Source organism: Grampus griseus, assembly GCF_964374135.1.
Source record: "Grampus griseus genome assembly, chromosome: 15".
NCBI classification, from domain to species: domain Eukaryota; kingdom Metazoa; phylum Chordata; class Mammalia; order Artiodactyla; family Delphinidae; genus Grampus; species Grampus griseus.
Window position 1 is genome coordinate 76,042,293 of NC_139009.1, and position 16,841 is coordinate 76,059,133.

General features: G+C 45.9%; 1 protein-coding gene across 1 annotated transcript; it reads left to right on the top strand.

Moving 5' to 3' along the window:
- Nucleotides 1-3,801: 3,801 nt before the first annotated feature.
- On the top strand, nucleotides 3,802-4,056 carry LOC309834247 (small ribosomal subunit protein eS21-like; the record flags this gene model as incomplete). The annotated part of the gene is given in 3 exon segments (XM_082672885.1): nucleotides 3,802-3,995; nucleotides 3,997-4,014; nucleotides 4,018-4,056. Coding segments are annotated over 3 exon segments (249 nt in total). The 5' UTR covers nucleotides 3,802-3,803.
- Nucleotides 4,057-16,841: the final 12,785 nt, after the last annotated feature.

A 16,841-nucleotide genomic window follows, 5' to 3' on the forward strand; every position in this document is an offset into this window, starting at 1 on the left:
TACCAGGAAATTGACATGGATGTCATCCATGGAGTTTATCAAGATTTCACTAGTTTGGCCTGCACTCATTTGTTTTTTTTTTTTAATTTTATTTTATCATTATTTTTTAAATTTTTGGCCTCTCCGCACGGCATGTGGGATCTTAGTTCCCCAACAAGGCATCGAACCTGGGCCTCCTGAAGTGACTGCCAGGGAAATCCCAGACCGGCACCCATTTGAGTGTGGGATGTGTGTGTGAGTGGGTGGGTGGGTGTAACTCTACCACGTGTAGCTTCATGTAACCACCACCACTGCCAGGGAAGTCCCAGACCAGCACCCATTTGAGTGTGGGACGTGTGTGTGAGTGGATGGGTGGGTGTCAGTCCGTGTAACTCTACCACGTGTAGATTCATGTAACCACCACCACAATTAAGATATAGAACAGGTCCATCACCACAAGATCTTCCTTGTGCTGTGCTTTATCGTCACACCCAGTCTTCTCCCCCTAACCCCTGGCAACCACTCTGTAATTGTCTATAACTCCATCTCTATCACGTCATTTTGATAATGTTCTATGAATGGAATCATGCCGTATGTGACCCTTCGAGATCAGCTTTCCTTTTTCACTCAGCATAATACCCTTGGGATCCATCCAAGTCATTGCGTGTATGAATAGTTGTTCCTTTGTATTCTGAGTGGTATTCCATGGTATTGATGTAACCTTTTAGAAACAGAACCTGTCACTTCCAGGTACAAGCGGGGCTTTCCCATTGCACTGAGACCAACATCTGCGTTCCTGGCTGGCAAGGCCGTCCCCGCCTGGCCGGCCTGCTGCCTTTCCCCTGCCTTCCCTTGCTACCTTTCCCCTCCCTCTCACACACCATCCTTCTGTCCCTCCCAAAACCCACACAGCTTGTTTCTCTGTGCTGCTCACCTGGGATGACCTCCCCGACATCGTCTTGTCCTCCAGATCCCTGCTTAAGCGTCCCCTCCTCAGAGGCCTTGCCTGCACCTTCCTGTAAAAACACTGCCCTCCTTCCCTGTTTTCCTGCTTATATCCTCCCTCGCACTAATTCTACGTGGTAACAATTGTCTTTCTTTGCTTGTTCAGTGTCTGTTGCCCACCCCCTAGCAGGGTGAGCCGTATGTAACAGACACTAACAAAGGAATGACTTGAATAAAGGAGTTCATTGGTCTCTGAGAGAGAATGCTCATCATTAATAATATACTTGTTTGTACCTGGCCTTATTCCAGAAGGATTCAGGGTGATTTTCAAAAACACAGACAACACAACAAGATACAAAATAATAAGTAGGGAAAATAAGAATAGGAAATGATGAAGCCAGGGTAGAGATGGCCCCCAGCCTGCGGATGGGATGCAGAGCTGGCAGCCATGCAACATGTGCGAGAAGAAAAGAGGCACAGTCTCTCCTTATCTCTGAGCCGGGCACTGGGGCACCAAGCCCAGCAAATAAATAAATACTCCAGCAAAGGTAATTTCAGGTTGTGCTAAGGGGTAGGAAGAAAACGAGAGTTAAGCGCGGCCACAGGGTTTGCAGTGTCCGTGAAACTTAAAACAAGTCTGGTTTTGGATAAACAGCAAGGTCCTACTATAGAGCACAGGGAGCTATATTCAATATCCTATGATAGACCATAATGGAAAAGAATACATATATATATATAAAACTGAGTCATTTCACTGTACAGTAGAAATTAACACAGCATTGGAAATCGACTATACTTCAATAACATAAATTTAAAAATAATAAGAATAAAACAAGTCTGGCTTGTTTTCCTGAAGAAAGTTATTCCTGATTCTGAGGATTGAGGGAGAAATTTACCACGGGTCCTAACATTATTATTATTTTATTTTATTATTATTATTTTTTTTGCGGTACGCAGGCCTCTCACTGCTGTGGCCTCTCCCGTTGTGGAGCACAGGCTCCGGACGCGCAGGCTCAGCGGCCATGGCTCACGGGCCCAGCCGCTCCGCAGCACGTGGGATCTTCCCGGACCGGGGCACGAACCCGCGTCCGCTGCATCGGCAGGCGGACTCGCAACCACTGCGCCACCAGGGAAGCCCTAATATTATTATTTTGATGTTAGTTTTTTGCTTTTTTTTGGGCGGGGGGAAACCTAGTATAGTCTGACCCTAGGGATATAATGAAGAATATAAGGATGAGGGCTTCTTGCCTTCTAGAAGTCTGTGTCATGGGGGAAACAGGTCCCAGGTACCAATGATGTCTCTCTCTCTCCCTCTCTCATCACTAGGTCCTGTTGCTTCTACCTCTCTCCTGCCCTCTGAAAGATTAAATGAGCTGCCCAGAGTGACACAGCTAGTCAGTGGCAAACAGGCCAAGAAAACAAGTGTCTGGGTAGTTGGTCCACTTCCCTTCCACAACATCCACCCCGTCATCAAGTGTCAGAAGCTAAGCTATTCTAGGTTCAGTCTTGGCCAGCCATAGGCCCCATGTAGACCCCGCAACTTTTCCTTATCAGTTCAATTTGGCTCAGATGAACACCAAAGACAGCCTCAAATAAGGGCGATGATTCAGCAAAGACTAGCTTACCTGCTGAGGTGTGTATGTGTGTATGTGTGTGAAGGGGAGACCCTTTCTGCTCCCACACCCCACCCGCCATCCTAGGGCTCAGCTCCTCCAGGAAGACTTTGTCACCCTCACCATCCCCCTCGCACACTTATTCTGAGTTCTGAGTCCCTCCTCTGGGTTCCCGAAGGGCCCTGTGTTGGCCTTATTTCCCCGCATTGTCATTGCCTCTGGAAGGTGCCTCTTCAGTGTCACTGTTTCACTAAATGCAGTTCGGGAAGCCCCTGCAACAGAATAATGTTCAAAGTGCAAGTCCCCTGGCCCTTCTCCAGTCTCCCTGAATCAAATCCTCTGGGGGTGAGTGATGTCCAGGCACCAGAATTTCTGTGAAGTTCCCCAGGCAGTTCTTAAGGACTGTGTCTTCATCTCTGTTTTATTCTCAGGTTCTGCTGGACTCTTTATCGTCTCTTCATCTCTATTTGTCAAGTCATTGACTGATAATAAATAAGTAAACGTGTATGGGGGGTTATACGTGGACAATGTGTCTTGGAGTGTCATAGCTCTGAGCTGGCCCTATCATGATTTCTCTTGCCAAGAAGCCTGTTGGAAAGTGCACAGATTTAGGCTTCAGGAAATGTCCTGGGACAGCGGAGCGGAGGGTAGATGGAGAGATCGAAACTAGAGGTTTCTTCAGCAATCCAGACGTAAAGAGCTAATGATGAGGACCAAGAAGTATTATGAGGATGGAGAGAGACGGGCAGATGGAGGGGTGGGCAGGAAGGAATGAGGTAGAAACAGTAGGACCTAGTGATGTGGGAAGAGGCAGGAGGAGGCACTGAACCAACTCTCAGGTTTCTGGTTTAGGGGACCGGTGACGATTTTGTAGAGATCAGATGAGTCTAGGTTTGAGTCATCCACTTAGGTCTGGATAAATTACACCAATTCTCTGAGCCTCAGTCATTTCATCTATAAGAGAGGGCTCGTTGCAAGGGTGAAAGTACCATTAATAGGGTTACGATGCCTGTTGTAGCATCCAAGATACGTTTAGCTGTGAATATCGTTGTCATCACTACCGCTGTTAATACCAGGGTGGTACTAGCTATGGCTGGGATCGCTGAGGGAGAAGTACTCTCGGTGTGGATACGCTGAGTTGGGGGTGTCTGCCGGACATCCTAACAGAGACACCCGGAAATCTTGGATGGGGGTGTGGAGATCTAAAATTTGGATTTTGGTTTCTGCTCTCACGGTCCTCATGGTGCCACCAGATGCGCCGTCAGCATGCAGAAGGACACCGGCGAGTTTGTGGATCTGTACCTGCAGCGAAAATGCTCTGCCAGCAACTGCATCATCGGCGCCAAGGACCAAGCGTCCATCCAGGTGAACGTGGCCGAGGTTGACAAGGTGACAAGCAGGTTCAACAGCCAGTTTAAAACCTACACTATCTGCGTGGGCCTTCACAGGGTGGGGGAAGTCAGATGACTCCATTCTTTGACTGGCCAAGGCCAAAGGCATCCTCTCGAAGAACTTCTGACTGAAGAGGATCGCAGATGTGGAATGTTTGTCATAAATAAATAGTAATAAATAAATAAATATAATTGGATTTTGTTGAGCCATTGCAATAGGTGACCGTGGTGAAGGAGCTTGAGCATAAGAGAGTGGCTATAGTGATGGGCCACGGGGGTGAGGCCGGGAGGGGAGAGACAGAAACAGGAGGAGGCTGAAAATGACATGGGTGAGGACTGCCGTGGAATTGACGGAAAGTGCAGTGGTTTTCAAAGGAGGAGAAAGCCTGAAGGCATTGAGTTCATGGTTGGGGTGCAGTACCGGTGTTTAAGGTTTCGAAGGGGTGAGAGAAGACAGATGGAACCTTGAAGCTGACGCGGAGGAGAGGAGGACGTCACTGTGGAGGGGCTGGTGCAACGCTGAGGCTGGGCTGTGGGACGGACCTTGCAGGGACCTAGAATCATGCCTGACCTGGATGGAGAGGGACAGAGAGGAAAACCTGTGCTCAAGTCTGATGGAAGTCAGGAGGTGGGCAGGTGTCTCAGGCACACTGGGGCTTTGAGAGGTAGAGCCAGGTGCTACTGACCTCAATGAGCAGGGGCCGTCTACACGGGCAGTCAAGGGATGCTTCAGACACGCTATTCTGGAGCTGGGAGAAGGCCTTCCCTGCCTGGGGCTTTCTGGTACGTGAAGCCTGGAAGAATGAAAAGTCATCACTGAAGGCTTGGAGGCTGTGTCTATGATATGTTACAAATAAATATAAATAGAGAGGAAATCTCGGAACTAAGGGTAATTTTTTTCAAGTTTTAAAATTTTTTTCGATAAATTCTTATATCTATCTATATATCTGAGCTGTTTAATAAATGTTTGCTAACTATCAGTAAATGGCATGTATCTACACACTACGCCTTGAAATTCTCTTTTTTTTTTTTTTTTTTTTTTTTGCGGTACACGGGCCTCTCACTGTTGTGGCCTCTCCCGTTGCGGAGCACAGGCTCCGGACGCGCAGGCTCAGCGGCCATGGCTCACGGGCCCAGCCGCTCCGCGGCATGTGGGATCTTCCCGGACCGGGGCACGAACCCGTGTCCCCTGCATCGGCAGGCGGACTCCCAACCACTGTGCCACCAGGGAAGCCCGAATTTTCTTATTTCTCTTCCTAATGTTGTTTTTGGAGTTGTCTTCTGTCTGATGTTGCCAGAAGAAAGCTTCGTTTATTTCTAATTATTCTCTACACCAGAGTCATGGAGACATAAGTTTACTTGACGTTGCAAAAATGCTTCATGCAAAGATATAATCAGTCATCATGGGATCCTGAAAGACGTGCCTAAAATATCACCAAGGTCTTCCTCAGTTGTCCCCAAGCTTCAGGGCACAAAGGAATCTCCTTGAGTGCTTGTTTAACATGCTGGCCCCCATGCCTGACTCCAGCTTCCCCCATCAAATTCTGATTTGGAGGTAGGGAATGGGGTCTTGAGACTGTATTCTTAGTAATTACTTGTGACGGTCCAAAGACCACACTTTAAGATGCACCAACTTATCTTGAAAGTGTCTGTGATCAAAAAAGTCAGTCTTTTCCCCAACCTCTCGCTGCCAGGTTTGCGTTATGAAGTATGAGGGGGCTGACCTCAAGGTGACTGACTAATCTGTCAACACAATTCCTTGGGAAGATGCTCCGCTCGGCACCTCATTCCAATGTGATGGCACAAAGGCAGATCCTCTCACAGATTACGCCGCCAGTGCCAGGTCAGGCAGGGAGGGGATGGGAGTGTGACTTACTGATCACCTTGCCCTTTCAACATCTAATGGCCCGACCCACCACTGACCCCAGACCCATGGCCCAAAAAGCATTTGAAGGAATTTAGGAAAGTTGACAGAGGTACAAGGAAACAAAATAAGCACTGCTAATTTGTTGCCTCACAGAAGTAACTGTTAGGCAAAGTAAGCTCTTTTAGGGATAATAGTCTTCTAATTCTTTGGGGGCACAGAATCGTCACCATTTCTATCTTCACCATCATGATCAACATCACAATAATCAATAGTTACTAAGCCCTCGTAAGATACGTCTTAGATGTATTATGGGAAAGAGACCCTGAGAGGTATAATTTTCCATTGCATTTCCAGGCCTTTGGGCAAAAGGATTTTATCGAGCCATCTCTAAGGGTATCAAAATTATTCTTTAGTATCTGCACAGAAATGATATCTCCTTCTCATAGACATGAACGTCCTTCCATTTCAATTCATCTGAAGGTCTGTCGTACTTCCTTTAAAGACGTACTAGTACTCCAATGTGGATGTATCCATATTTATTTAATCAGTCCCTGCCAACGTAGATTTCATTTGTTGCAGGTTTTTTGCCATTTCAAGCAATTCCATAATGAACCAAGCCATGCCTATCTTGGCACATCTGAGCGATCATTGATGTGAGATCAACATCTAGAAGTGTAATTGCTAGGTCAAAGTGTATGGCCATTTAAACTCCTGGGAGGTACCTCTAACAGTCTTCGAAAAAGTTATGGTAGTTTATACTCATGACGATAGTGTGTGAAGAAGTACCTGTTTCCTCATGCCACTACTGGAGATTATACTTAAAACTTTTTCTGGCACTCTGATAGGTAGAAAACTTCATGTTTATTTGTACTCCTCTGATTTGCAGTGATGTGTTTATTAGTCATTTGTGTATTGGTATTCTGAGAAATGCCTAATCCTGTGTTAAACGTAAGAAAAAATTTTTAAATATTACACAGGTTGATTTTTATAGTATTTAATTCTTAGAATAGTAAGCTTCATTACTGGGGAAAATGTATGCTATGAGCGCACTGAATACCTCATTTTTCACCTATATCTCATAATTTGACTCTTATTTTAATAGAATAGAAGCCAATCATCTGGATGAATTTTTTTAAATGATTTGAGCACTGCTGAAATAACAATAAATTAAACAAATTAAGAATTGCAGGGCTTCCCTGGTGGTGCAGTGGTTGAGAGTCTGCCTGCCAATGCAGGGGACACGGGTTCGTGCCCCGGTCCGGGAGGATCCCACATGCTGCGGAGCGGCTGGGCCCGTGAGCCATGGCCGCTGAGCCTGCGCGTCTGGAGCCTGTGCTCAGCAACGGGAGAGGCCACAACAGTGAGAGGCCTGTGTACCGCAAAAAAAAAAAAAAAAAAAAAAAAAAAGAATTGCAGTCTGAGCTCTTTCTGCTAGTCACCATGGTAGACATTGCTGCATGTTCTAGTATTGATGCTCCCTAACAATTCATTGATATTGATCTGAACATTTCACCCTCACTTTAACGGAGAATTCTTTCCCGTTTCTACCGAGATTAGGGAAACACGAAGACGATTATAGTGATTCTTTCTGAGAATCCCAACCATGGTACAGCCTGACCAAGATCCCGCTTCTGACTGGGAGAGGCCGTCTGGGAAACAGCTTGGATACTGAAACACTGGGATTTCCAATGACTTGTCAGTGACTTCCATCCAAAGACCATCAGGAACCCTCTTGGGATTGGACAAATTGGGCTCGTGTCCAGTTGCAAAGAGGGAGAAGACACACAAGGGGGAGCTGTCAGAATGGGGTGTCGGGAAGTATTGATCATAGAATTTGGGCTTGTGTTAGGTGATTTGAGGGAGGGTCCAAGGAAGCGGAGCTTTGCTCCAGATTGGACACTGTCAGGAAGCAGGTGTAACTCTATGATTGGGTATCTTGATAATTCTTGTCTATCAGGCAGGAGGATTAAGTTGAGACTAAAAGACAGGAGTCACTCATTAGCCAGGATGGAGATGTTTGGTCATTTTTGTGTCCTGGACAGTGTTCTTGCTTTGTCTGTGTTGAAACATAATGACAGAGTGGTCTTGTTTCTGTCTTGATCCATTGTGGTCACAGGAGTCTTGTCCGATGTGTGTGTTGTGTGAAACTATTCATGTTTAACAGGAGGACACCACAGCCCAGCCGTGGGTGCCAGCCCCCAGACCAGGGGCCGCTTTTCACTTTCTCAGGCAATTTCAGGACATTGAAAAGAATACCATCTCCTGAACTGCAGCATAGAGGTTGCCCTCTTTAGAACCCCATTCTCTTTCTCTTCAGGTGTGGAGAGGCCATACGGCCCTGTAATGGAGAATGTGGACTCTGGTCCCAGGCAGCTGGGGCTGGAATCCTGCCTCTGCCACTTATTAGCCACGTGAGACCCTAAGCAAGTCACTTAACCCTTCTGTGCCTCATTTTCCTCATTTACAGAATGGGGGCGGGGAATAAAAAGGATCTGTGTTGTAGGGTTATGGTGATGCCGTCAGGACAGTAACCAGCACAGAGGACGTGCTCTGTTGTTACCAGCATCCCCAACTGTCCAGCCAATTCTCTGTCCAGCCTGGCTGACTGTAGAGCCTCCAACTGTTGTCATTTCTAGTGCTGTGTCCCATTCCCTGTCTGGGCTGCGCGCGCGTCCACGCTGGTCTCCTTAAAAAGTCCCTTTCATCGTGTTACTGTTGAGTGGCGGGTTCCACACTCACTCTCATTCATTGAGTACATCCCTGTTTGTACTATGCGTCAGGCATCGCGCTGAGCGGACCCAGCACAGCATTGTACTCCTTCCTCCTGCCAGCCAGGCATTTTCAACCCCCAGCTGACCACTCGAGAATATAAGGAACTTACCCAAGGACACAAGGCTGGTAAGTGGTAGAGCTGGGATCAAATGCGCAGTCATCTGACCTTTAAACTCTTTGCACTTGGCCTCCCGTCTGCAAGTCCACACTCTTTAGCGTTGTGGGCCTTCAGTGTCCTGCCGCAGCCTGCTCTTCCAGCTTGACCTCGAAAAATCCCCCAAACAACCAAAGAGCGTTGTGGAGGATCCAGCATCCACAGGTCTGGTCTGGAAGGCTGAGAGAACGTCGAGAGGCAAAAGGCAGTTCAAACCTTTTGAGGAAGTAAATAATGCATAGCTGGGCTTCCCTGGTGGCGCAGTGGTTGACAGTCCGCCTGCCGATGCAGGGGACGCGGGTTCCTGCCCCGGTCCGGGAAGATCCCACATGCCGCGGAGCGGCTGGGCCCGTGAGCCATGGCCGCTGAGCCTGCGCGTCCGGAGCCTGTGCTCCGCAACGGGAGAGGCCACAGCAGTGAGAGGCCCGCTTACCGCAAAAAAAAAAAAAAAAAAAAAAAAAAAAAAAAAAGCATGACTAATGGAAATGGTATCAATTAAGTGACAGATGTCTGCTGGAATGTCATAAACGTTCAGAGAAAAGGGATGTGGGCAAGCATGAGCGGACAGGAAGTGGTTCCCACCAGAGGTCAGAGAGTGGCTGAATCTTCAGAGAAAAGCCAGATTTGGGCAAAAGGAGGCTCTTCATTTAAGATTTGGTCCCATGGCCACATCTCTGCCATGTCTTCAGGCCCCGCTCTGTACCAGATGGTCCTGCCTCTGAACCCCTACATGTGCTGGTTCCTTCTTCCTCCTTCCTCCCCTGACCAGGTTATAAAGTGCTAGACGGCAGGAACCTTGCATTTGTCATCTTTTATCATCACTCCAACAACACGCCCTTCCTACTACTATACACACAACACACACACACACACACACACAGTGTCTAACACATGCCTCGCTCACCTAAGGCAGTCGTGTATGAAGCCAAAGGTCCTGCATTCTTATCCCAGTTTAACAATTTCCCTGGCTCTTTTGGCTTCTTTACTCAGGTACTGTGCACATCCACCACTGCGTACCAATCCCAGGCCGGCCGATTGGCCGTCTGCCCTTGTACAAGTCCCTGGAAGCTTCTGGGCCTCAGCTCTCTCCTCTACAAAGAGCTGGGGGGTAGCCCAGCCAGGATTTCCTTCCAGAGGAGCATGAGAATCCTAAGAATTACCCATGAAGCTTGCTAAAAGGCAGATTCCCAGGTTAGCTCCCTCTCCCAGAGATTCTGACACAGAAGGTGGCAGCAGAAATCTGGGTTTTAATGCGCATCCCGGGGGACTCTGAAGCAGACGGTCACGGCACTGCCCTTGGAGACCCTGTTTGGAGGGCTGGTGAAGGCATCCATGTGGGGACAGACCTCTCTGATGCACAAACACGACTTAATTTTCAGAGCCGTCCACTTGAAAGCTAATGACCCGGTTGTGAGCGCACAGGGAAAATCTAGAAGAGCCTCCAGCGTCCCCCCACCTCCCGAAGATGCTTCCGATTCCGATGGACTCCGCGGATCTGCTTTTGTTTGTTTGTTCTTCGCGCGAAGGGGTTTCTATTTCTGCTGAGGGCCTTCCCGGCTCAGATACCCCGTTTGGGAAAAGCAGCGTTTGCTAAGCCCTCCGAGGCTCCTGGCTCCCGGAGGGGGATCAATGTCCCCACCGCTCTAGGAGGAGCCTTTGTAGTGTCGACTTGCTGTTTGTGCTTCAGGCTCTCGGGGAAGGTTTGCTCCTAATTAAAGGCGTAAATGCTTTAATCCTCGGCCTGAGGGCTTCCCAGAGCGCATTAGCCGAATTAGGAAGGAAATGGATTGTAATCCCTTTAATATCAGCCTGGAGGAACTCGAGGGCTTCTGGTTTGGGAGAAGAATTTCCTCCTGTGATTTAACAATATTAACATGCAGAATTTGCATAGACAGAAACTTGGGGCTCAGCTTTCCCTTCAGGGAAAGCCAAGAGGAGTTTCTCTCAGATGAATGAAGGTTGCAATAATTAAGCTCCTACAACATACCAGAGCATTGTGCGTGTCTTTCTCCTTTAGTCTCCCATCCAGTCTGTGAATATGTATTTTATCAGTAAGGAAATAAAGACGACTTGCAGCAACATGGATGGACCTAGAGATTATCATACTAAGCGAAGTAAGTCCGACAGAGAAAGACGAATATCATATGATATCACTTATACGTGGAATCGAAAAAAAGAAAAGATACAAATGAACTTTACAGAACAGAAATAGACTCACAGACACAGAAAACAATTCATGGTTACCCAAGGGAAAGGGGGGGGGGGATGAATTGGGAATTTGGGATTAACAGACACACACTACTAAATATATATATAATAAACAACAAGGACCTACTGTATAGCACAGGGAACTATATTCAATACCTTGTAATAACCTAAAATGGAAAAGAATCTGAAAAAGAATATGTGTGTGTGTGTGTATAACTGAATCACTTTGCTGTACACCTGAAATATTGTAAATCAACTATACTTCAGAAAAAAAAAAAAAGAAAGAAAGGGAAATAAAGATGTAGAGGTGAATATCCTCACGGAGGAAGGAGACAAGGATTTTTTGAGAGCCTTTGGTGTGCCCTGTGTTTTGTATACACTATTTATTGAATCCTGTCCAGATAATCTATTTGTGTGTGTGCTTTTTTTTTTTTTTTTTTTTTTTTTTTTTTTTTTTTTGCGGTACGCGGGCCTCTCACTGTTGCGGCCCCTCCCGTTGCGGAGCACAGGCTCCAGACACGCAGGCTCAGCGGCCATGGCTCACGGGCCCAGCCGCTCCGCGGCATGTGGGATCTTCCCGGACCGGGGCACGAACCCGTATCCCTTGCCTCAGCAGGCGGACTCCCAACCACTGCGCCACCAGGGAAGCCCAAGGATCTTTTTTATATCATTAGCTATTGGATCTTTCTCCCTTGAGTTATCTTTTTTCTCATCAATTTACGGAGCTTTATCTAACACATGCTTCAAATACGTTCTCTCTCGAGTTTTAAATATAAACATTTAAGTGTGTAACCTGAATGTATTTTTCTCTAATATAAAATTCATAATACTTGCATTAGAAAATGTTGTAACGTGAAGAAAGGTTTGAAGAAGAAAAAGAAACTGCGTATAATCACGCTGCTCAGTCAGTGACAACTTCTGTTGACATTTTGACGCCCAGGGTGGCAGGGTAACAGTTAAATCTTTGGGCTGTGGAGTCAGACAAAACTGGAGTTCCACCCACACCTACATTTACAACGTACTAGGTGAAGGGGATTCTAGAAAGTTATTTCATCTCTCTGAACAGCAATTTTCCTCATCTGTAAGAAGTATTAATAATGGTCATATCTTTGAGTGAACACAGCGTCTATGATATAGTTTGTGCTCTGTGAGATCTTTTATATGTATATTTTACTTATTTACAGGCATATTTACAAATCATACACTGAATACGTAATTGTTGCATTAACTATAAACAGTGCTACTCAACCTTAAAACCTTATAAATATTATTGAATGAACATACCATAATTACTGTTGTTCAACATCTGAGTTTCCAATGATGTATTTTCTCTTACAAATAAGGCTGCAGAATAAACTTTTTTCTCCAATTAGGTAGAAAAAGAGAGAGATAAAGCTACTGGGTCAAAGTGTATGAATAGGTTCTTGATACATATTACCGAACCGCTTTCTAAACAGGTGTATTTTTGAAATTTTATTGAAGTATAGTTGATTACAATGTTGTGTTAATTTCTGCTGTACAGCAAAGTGATTCCATTATACATATATATACATCTTTTTTCATATTCTTTTCCATTATGGTTTATCACAGGATACTGAATATAGTTCCCTGTGCTCTACAGTAGGAACTTGTTGTTTATCCATCCTATATATAATAGTTTGCACTGCTAATCCCAAACTCCCAATCCATCCCTCCCCACTCCCCCAACCTCTTGACAACCACAAGTTTGTTCTCTATGTCTAAAAAGGTGTATTTTTAATATTAAGGGATCATTACTAATTTTGTTAGGTGTGATCATGGCATTTTGATTATGTTAGAGATACTTCATTTTGAAATATTTACAGGAGAGATGATATCTAAAATTTACTTTAAAATGCTCCAGCAAAAGAAACAGCATTAGTAGGATGAAGAATAATCAGTGAAACAATTTTAGTGACAAAATAAAAGTTGACCTGGGTGATGGGTGTGTGGAAGTTCATTATCCCACTCTCTCTACTTTTGTGTATGTTTGAAATTTTCCATTATAAAACATTAGATCAGAAAGGAAGGGAGGGAAGGTGGAGGAAAAGGAAGAAAAGAAAGGAAAGAAGGAAAAAAAAGGGATGCACTCCTTTTGACTACCCCTAGCCATTTATAAGTGTGTCTAATTCATGATATTCTTGTCATCCTCACTATCCTGATTAAGAAAGAAAAAGAAAGAATGAAAAAAAGAATGAAAGAAAGAATAAAAGAGAGAAAAAAGAAAGAGGAAGGAAGAAAGGGAAAGAAAAGAAGGAAGGGAGGAAGGAAAGAGAGAGGAAGACTGAAAGAAAGAATGAGAAAAAAGTCTGTTAGTTTGATAGTATAGCCTTTTTGATCTATGGTGAGGTTGAACAATTTTGCAAATGATCTTTATCTCTTTATTGAAGTACAGTTGATCTACAATATTATCGTTGATTTCAGGTGTACAGCATAGTGATTCAATATTTTTATAGATTAGGCTCCATTTAGTTATTATACAATGTTGGCTATACTCCTTACGCTGTACATTCATCCTTGTAGCTCATCTATTTTATACATAACAGTTTGTACCTCTTAATCCCTTACTTCTGCCTCTTGCCACTCCCCCCTTCCTCTCCCCACGGGTAGCCACTAGTTGGTTCCCTATGTCTGTGTGGTGTGTGTGTATATGGACACAATGGAATATTACTCAGCCGTGAAAAGGAATGAAATTTGCCATTTGCAACAACATGGATGGACCTGGAGGGTATTATGCTTAGTGAAATAAGTCAGACAGAGAAAAACAAATACCGTATGTTATCACTTATATGTGGAATCTAAAAAATATACAAATGCGTGAATATAAGAAAACAGACTCACAGATCTTTATCTATCTCTTCATCAGTTGTAAAATGCTTTCTTGCCTGTGTGTTCCCATCTCCTTTATCTGTTACAATCCTTAGTGGATCTCCTTTTTTTTTTTAAACTATGCTATTTTTTTAAAATAAATTTATTTATTTATATTTTAAATCTTTTTGGCTGTGAGGTATCTTCATTGCTCTGCACGGGCTTTCTCCAGTTGCGGCGAGTGGGGATTACTCTTCGTTGCAGTGTGCGGACTTCTCATTCTGGTGGCTTCTCTTGTTGTGGAGCACAGGTTCTAGATGCCTGGGCTTCAGTAGCTGTGGCAGGCGAGCTCAGTAGTTGTGGCTTGCAGGCTCCAGAGCACAGGCTCAGTAGTTGTGACGCACGGGCTTAGTTGCTCCACAGCATGTGGGATCTTCCTGGACCAGAGCTCAAACCCCTGTCCCCTGCATTGGCAGGCGGATTCTTACCCCTGTGTCACCAGAGAGGTCCCTTAGTGAATCTCTTTTATCCATGGTGCCTTCCAAGATGTCCAGAAAAAAAGTATCTGCGAATGAAATTTCACTACTTCTCAATACTTGTTAATAAATAATATTTTCTTTCCAGTGTTGAGTCAGGTAGATCAGCTGACCATTTTGAAACATAGTTACTTCCACAAAATGACTTAGTTGAGGTAAAAACATTAATCACAATAGCTACCCTTTATCGATCACTTATCAGACGCCAGGCTCTGTGTTGCACACATCACGGGCATTATTTCATCCTCACACACAAATAAAGAAACAAAGGTTCAGGGAAGTAGGTTAAGTGCCCGGCCCAAGGCCACACATGGCAAAGCCAGAATGTGAATCCCAGATTTATCTGAGTCCAACCCCAAGGTTTCATTTTGGGAATGTCCTGTGTCCTTCTCTTTTTTCTGAATAAATGATGGAAAGCCCCTTAATACCATCGTTGTTTTGCTCCTTTATGTCCAAATTTCCTTGATAAACCACCCATTGGTGTGAACAACTGCCTGGGCCAATAAGATGGGCCAATGCGAGTGGTCTTTCAGGAGCTCTTAATCCGAGGTGTTCAGGAGGTCATAGCCTTTATCTCAGCCTTACAAGGGGTGTGAGTGGCTGTGCTTAAGATAGAAAATGGATCACCCAGACATGCCTGGACAGCACCACGGGAGTGGAGACGGCAAGAAGGTTAGCTGGGCCCTGGGTCCCTTGGAGCAGGAGAGGACAGTGGAAGGGAGCCCAGGAGGGATCTGCTCAAGAGACAAGGATGAGACCCCAACAGGCTGCATTTGAGGTGCTTGCCCACAGAGAGGCCCGAAGGCTGATAAACTGGTCTCTGTCTCGGCAACAGCCACTAGAGTCCCAAGATCCTGCCTCATAAATCTCTAAATTGGCCCTCTGTCCAGAGGCCACTGCAGAAGCATCCAGCTAGCACCCAGGAGCGCCCCCTGCAGGTCCTCCCCGTAGTCCACCCAGAGGAATCAGAACACACGACAGATTATTTCTCATCTCCCTGCATAACCGCCCCTATGGGGTTGCCACTGCAAAGGCCCTTCGTATGTGGCATCAACCTTTCCAACACACACACACACACACACACACACACACACACACACACACACTCCCACCTCTGTGCCTCTTCACTTGCTGTCTGTCTGCTAGAAAACCCTTCTGTTTCCCCCAGCTGCATTTCTGTCTCTTCCAAAAAAGCCTGTCTTGATAATCTCCTGTCCCCATCAGTTTGGGTTCCCAAGTCCCTTCATTCCTCCATCCCTTAGAGAAGTGCTGTGAGGATTACATGAGTGAACTCCTAGAGCCTGGCAAACAGCGAAGTCTCAATAATTGTAAGACATTTTTCATTTTTATTCTCTTTAGAATTGTTACTGTCTTATTTATCCCCGAGAGTATTTTACTTAGCTTGGTGGCTCCTGGCACCTGGCACATAGCAGGTGCTCGATAAACATTGGAGGGATGAATGGTGGAGACGGGGTTTTCCAAGGGGAGGCACAGGAGTGAGGTGGCCCCGGGCCTGACCTCCGGGCATTTCAGCAGCTGCTCACCAACCTCTGGCCTCCAGCAGTGTCAGGCGCCAGGTGAGCTTGTGCGTCCACCTTCAGCCAGGGAAGCTCTCTGCCCCTGGCCGTGTCAGGTGAAGTTACCTGGGCAGACGTTCCCAAGGATGGTCCACAACTTTGCCCACTGAATTCTACTCTCTACCAATCAGAGTCATCTTTGGGAAGAGCAGATGGTGGGAACTCCAGACTGGGTTTGGTGCCCCCCTCCGCCCCCGCCACGTGCCTTCCCAGTCCTGAAGCTACCCTGGACTGTCTGACCAACGGACCCAGGAGAAGCCTGCTACGGGTCAACAGATATTTCAATATTCTCAGCAGAAGACTCTAAGCTCCTTGCCTAGTTATTCCTGGGGCAGAACATGCCTGGATGCCAGCAGCCACCCCATCTGTCTTCAACCATCTGCGTTTTTAGAACTCCCTGAGGTCCCTGAGCGTAAGGGTAGAGCACAGAACCTGGAGCAGGGGCTGTGGAGGTGCACCCAGTGTCAAGCCAGGCACATGCCCTATCTTAGCAAATACCCATCATAACCATTGAGATAATCCAGCTGTGACCCCACTTTAGAGATGAGGAAACTGAGGGATCAGGTGATTTGGCCAAATGTCACAGGACTTGAAACTTGGCTTCTTTCTTCCGTGAACTCTCACTTCCATGAAAACCTTCAGTTTTCTCATCAGTAAAATGAGGATAATTACACCCACCTTACAAGATACAAACAAGAATGTACATGATAGCACAGGGAACTATACTCAATGTCTTGCTATAATTTATAAGGGAAAAGAATCTGAAAAAGAATATATATATTTAGGTATAACTGAATCACTTTGCTGTACACCTGAAACTAACACAACATTGTAAGTCGGCTATATCTCAATTAAAAAAAAAATAGGGCTTCCCTGGCGGCGCAGTGGTTGAGAGTCCGCCTGCCGATGCAGGGGACACGGGTTCGTGCCCTGGTCCGGGAGGATCCCACATGCCGCGGAGCGGCTGGGCCCG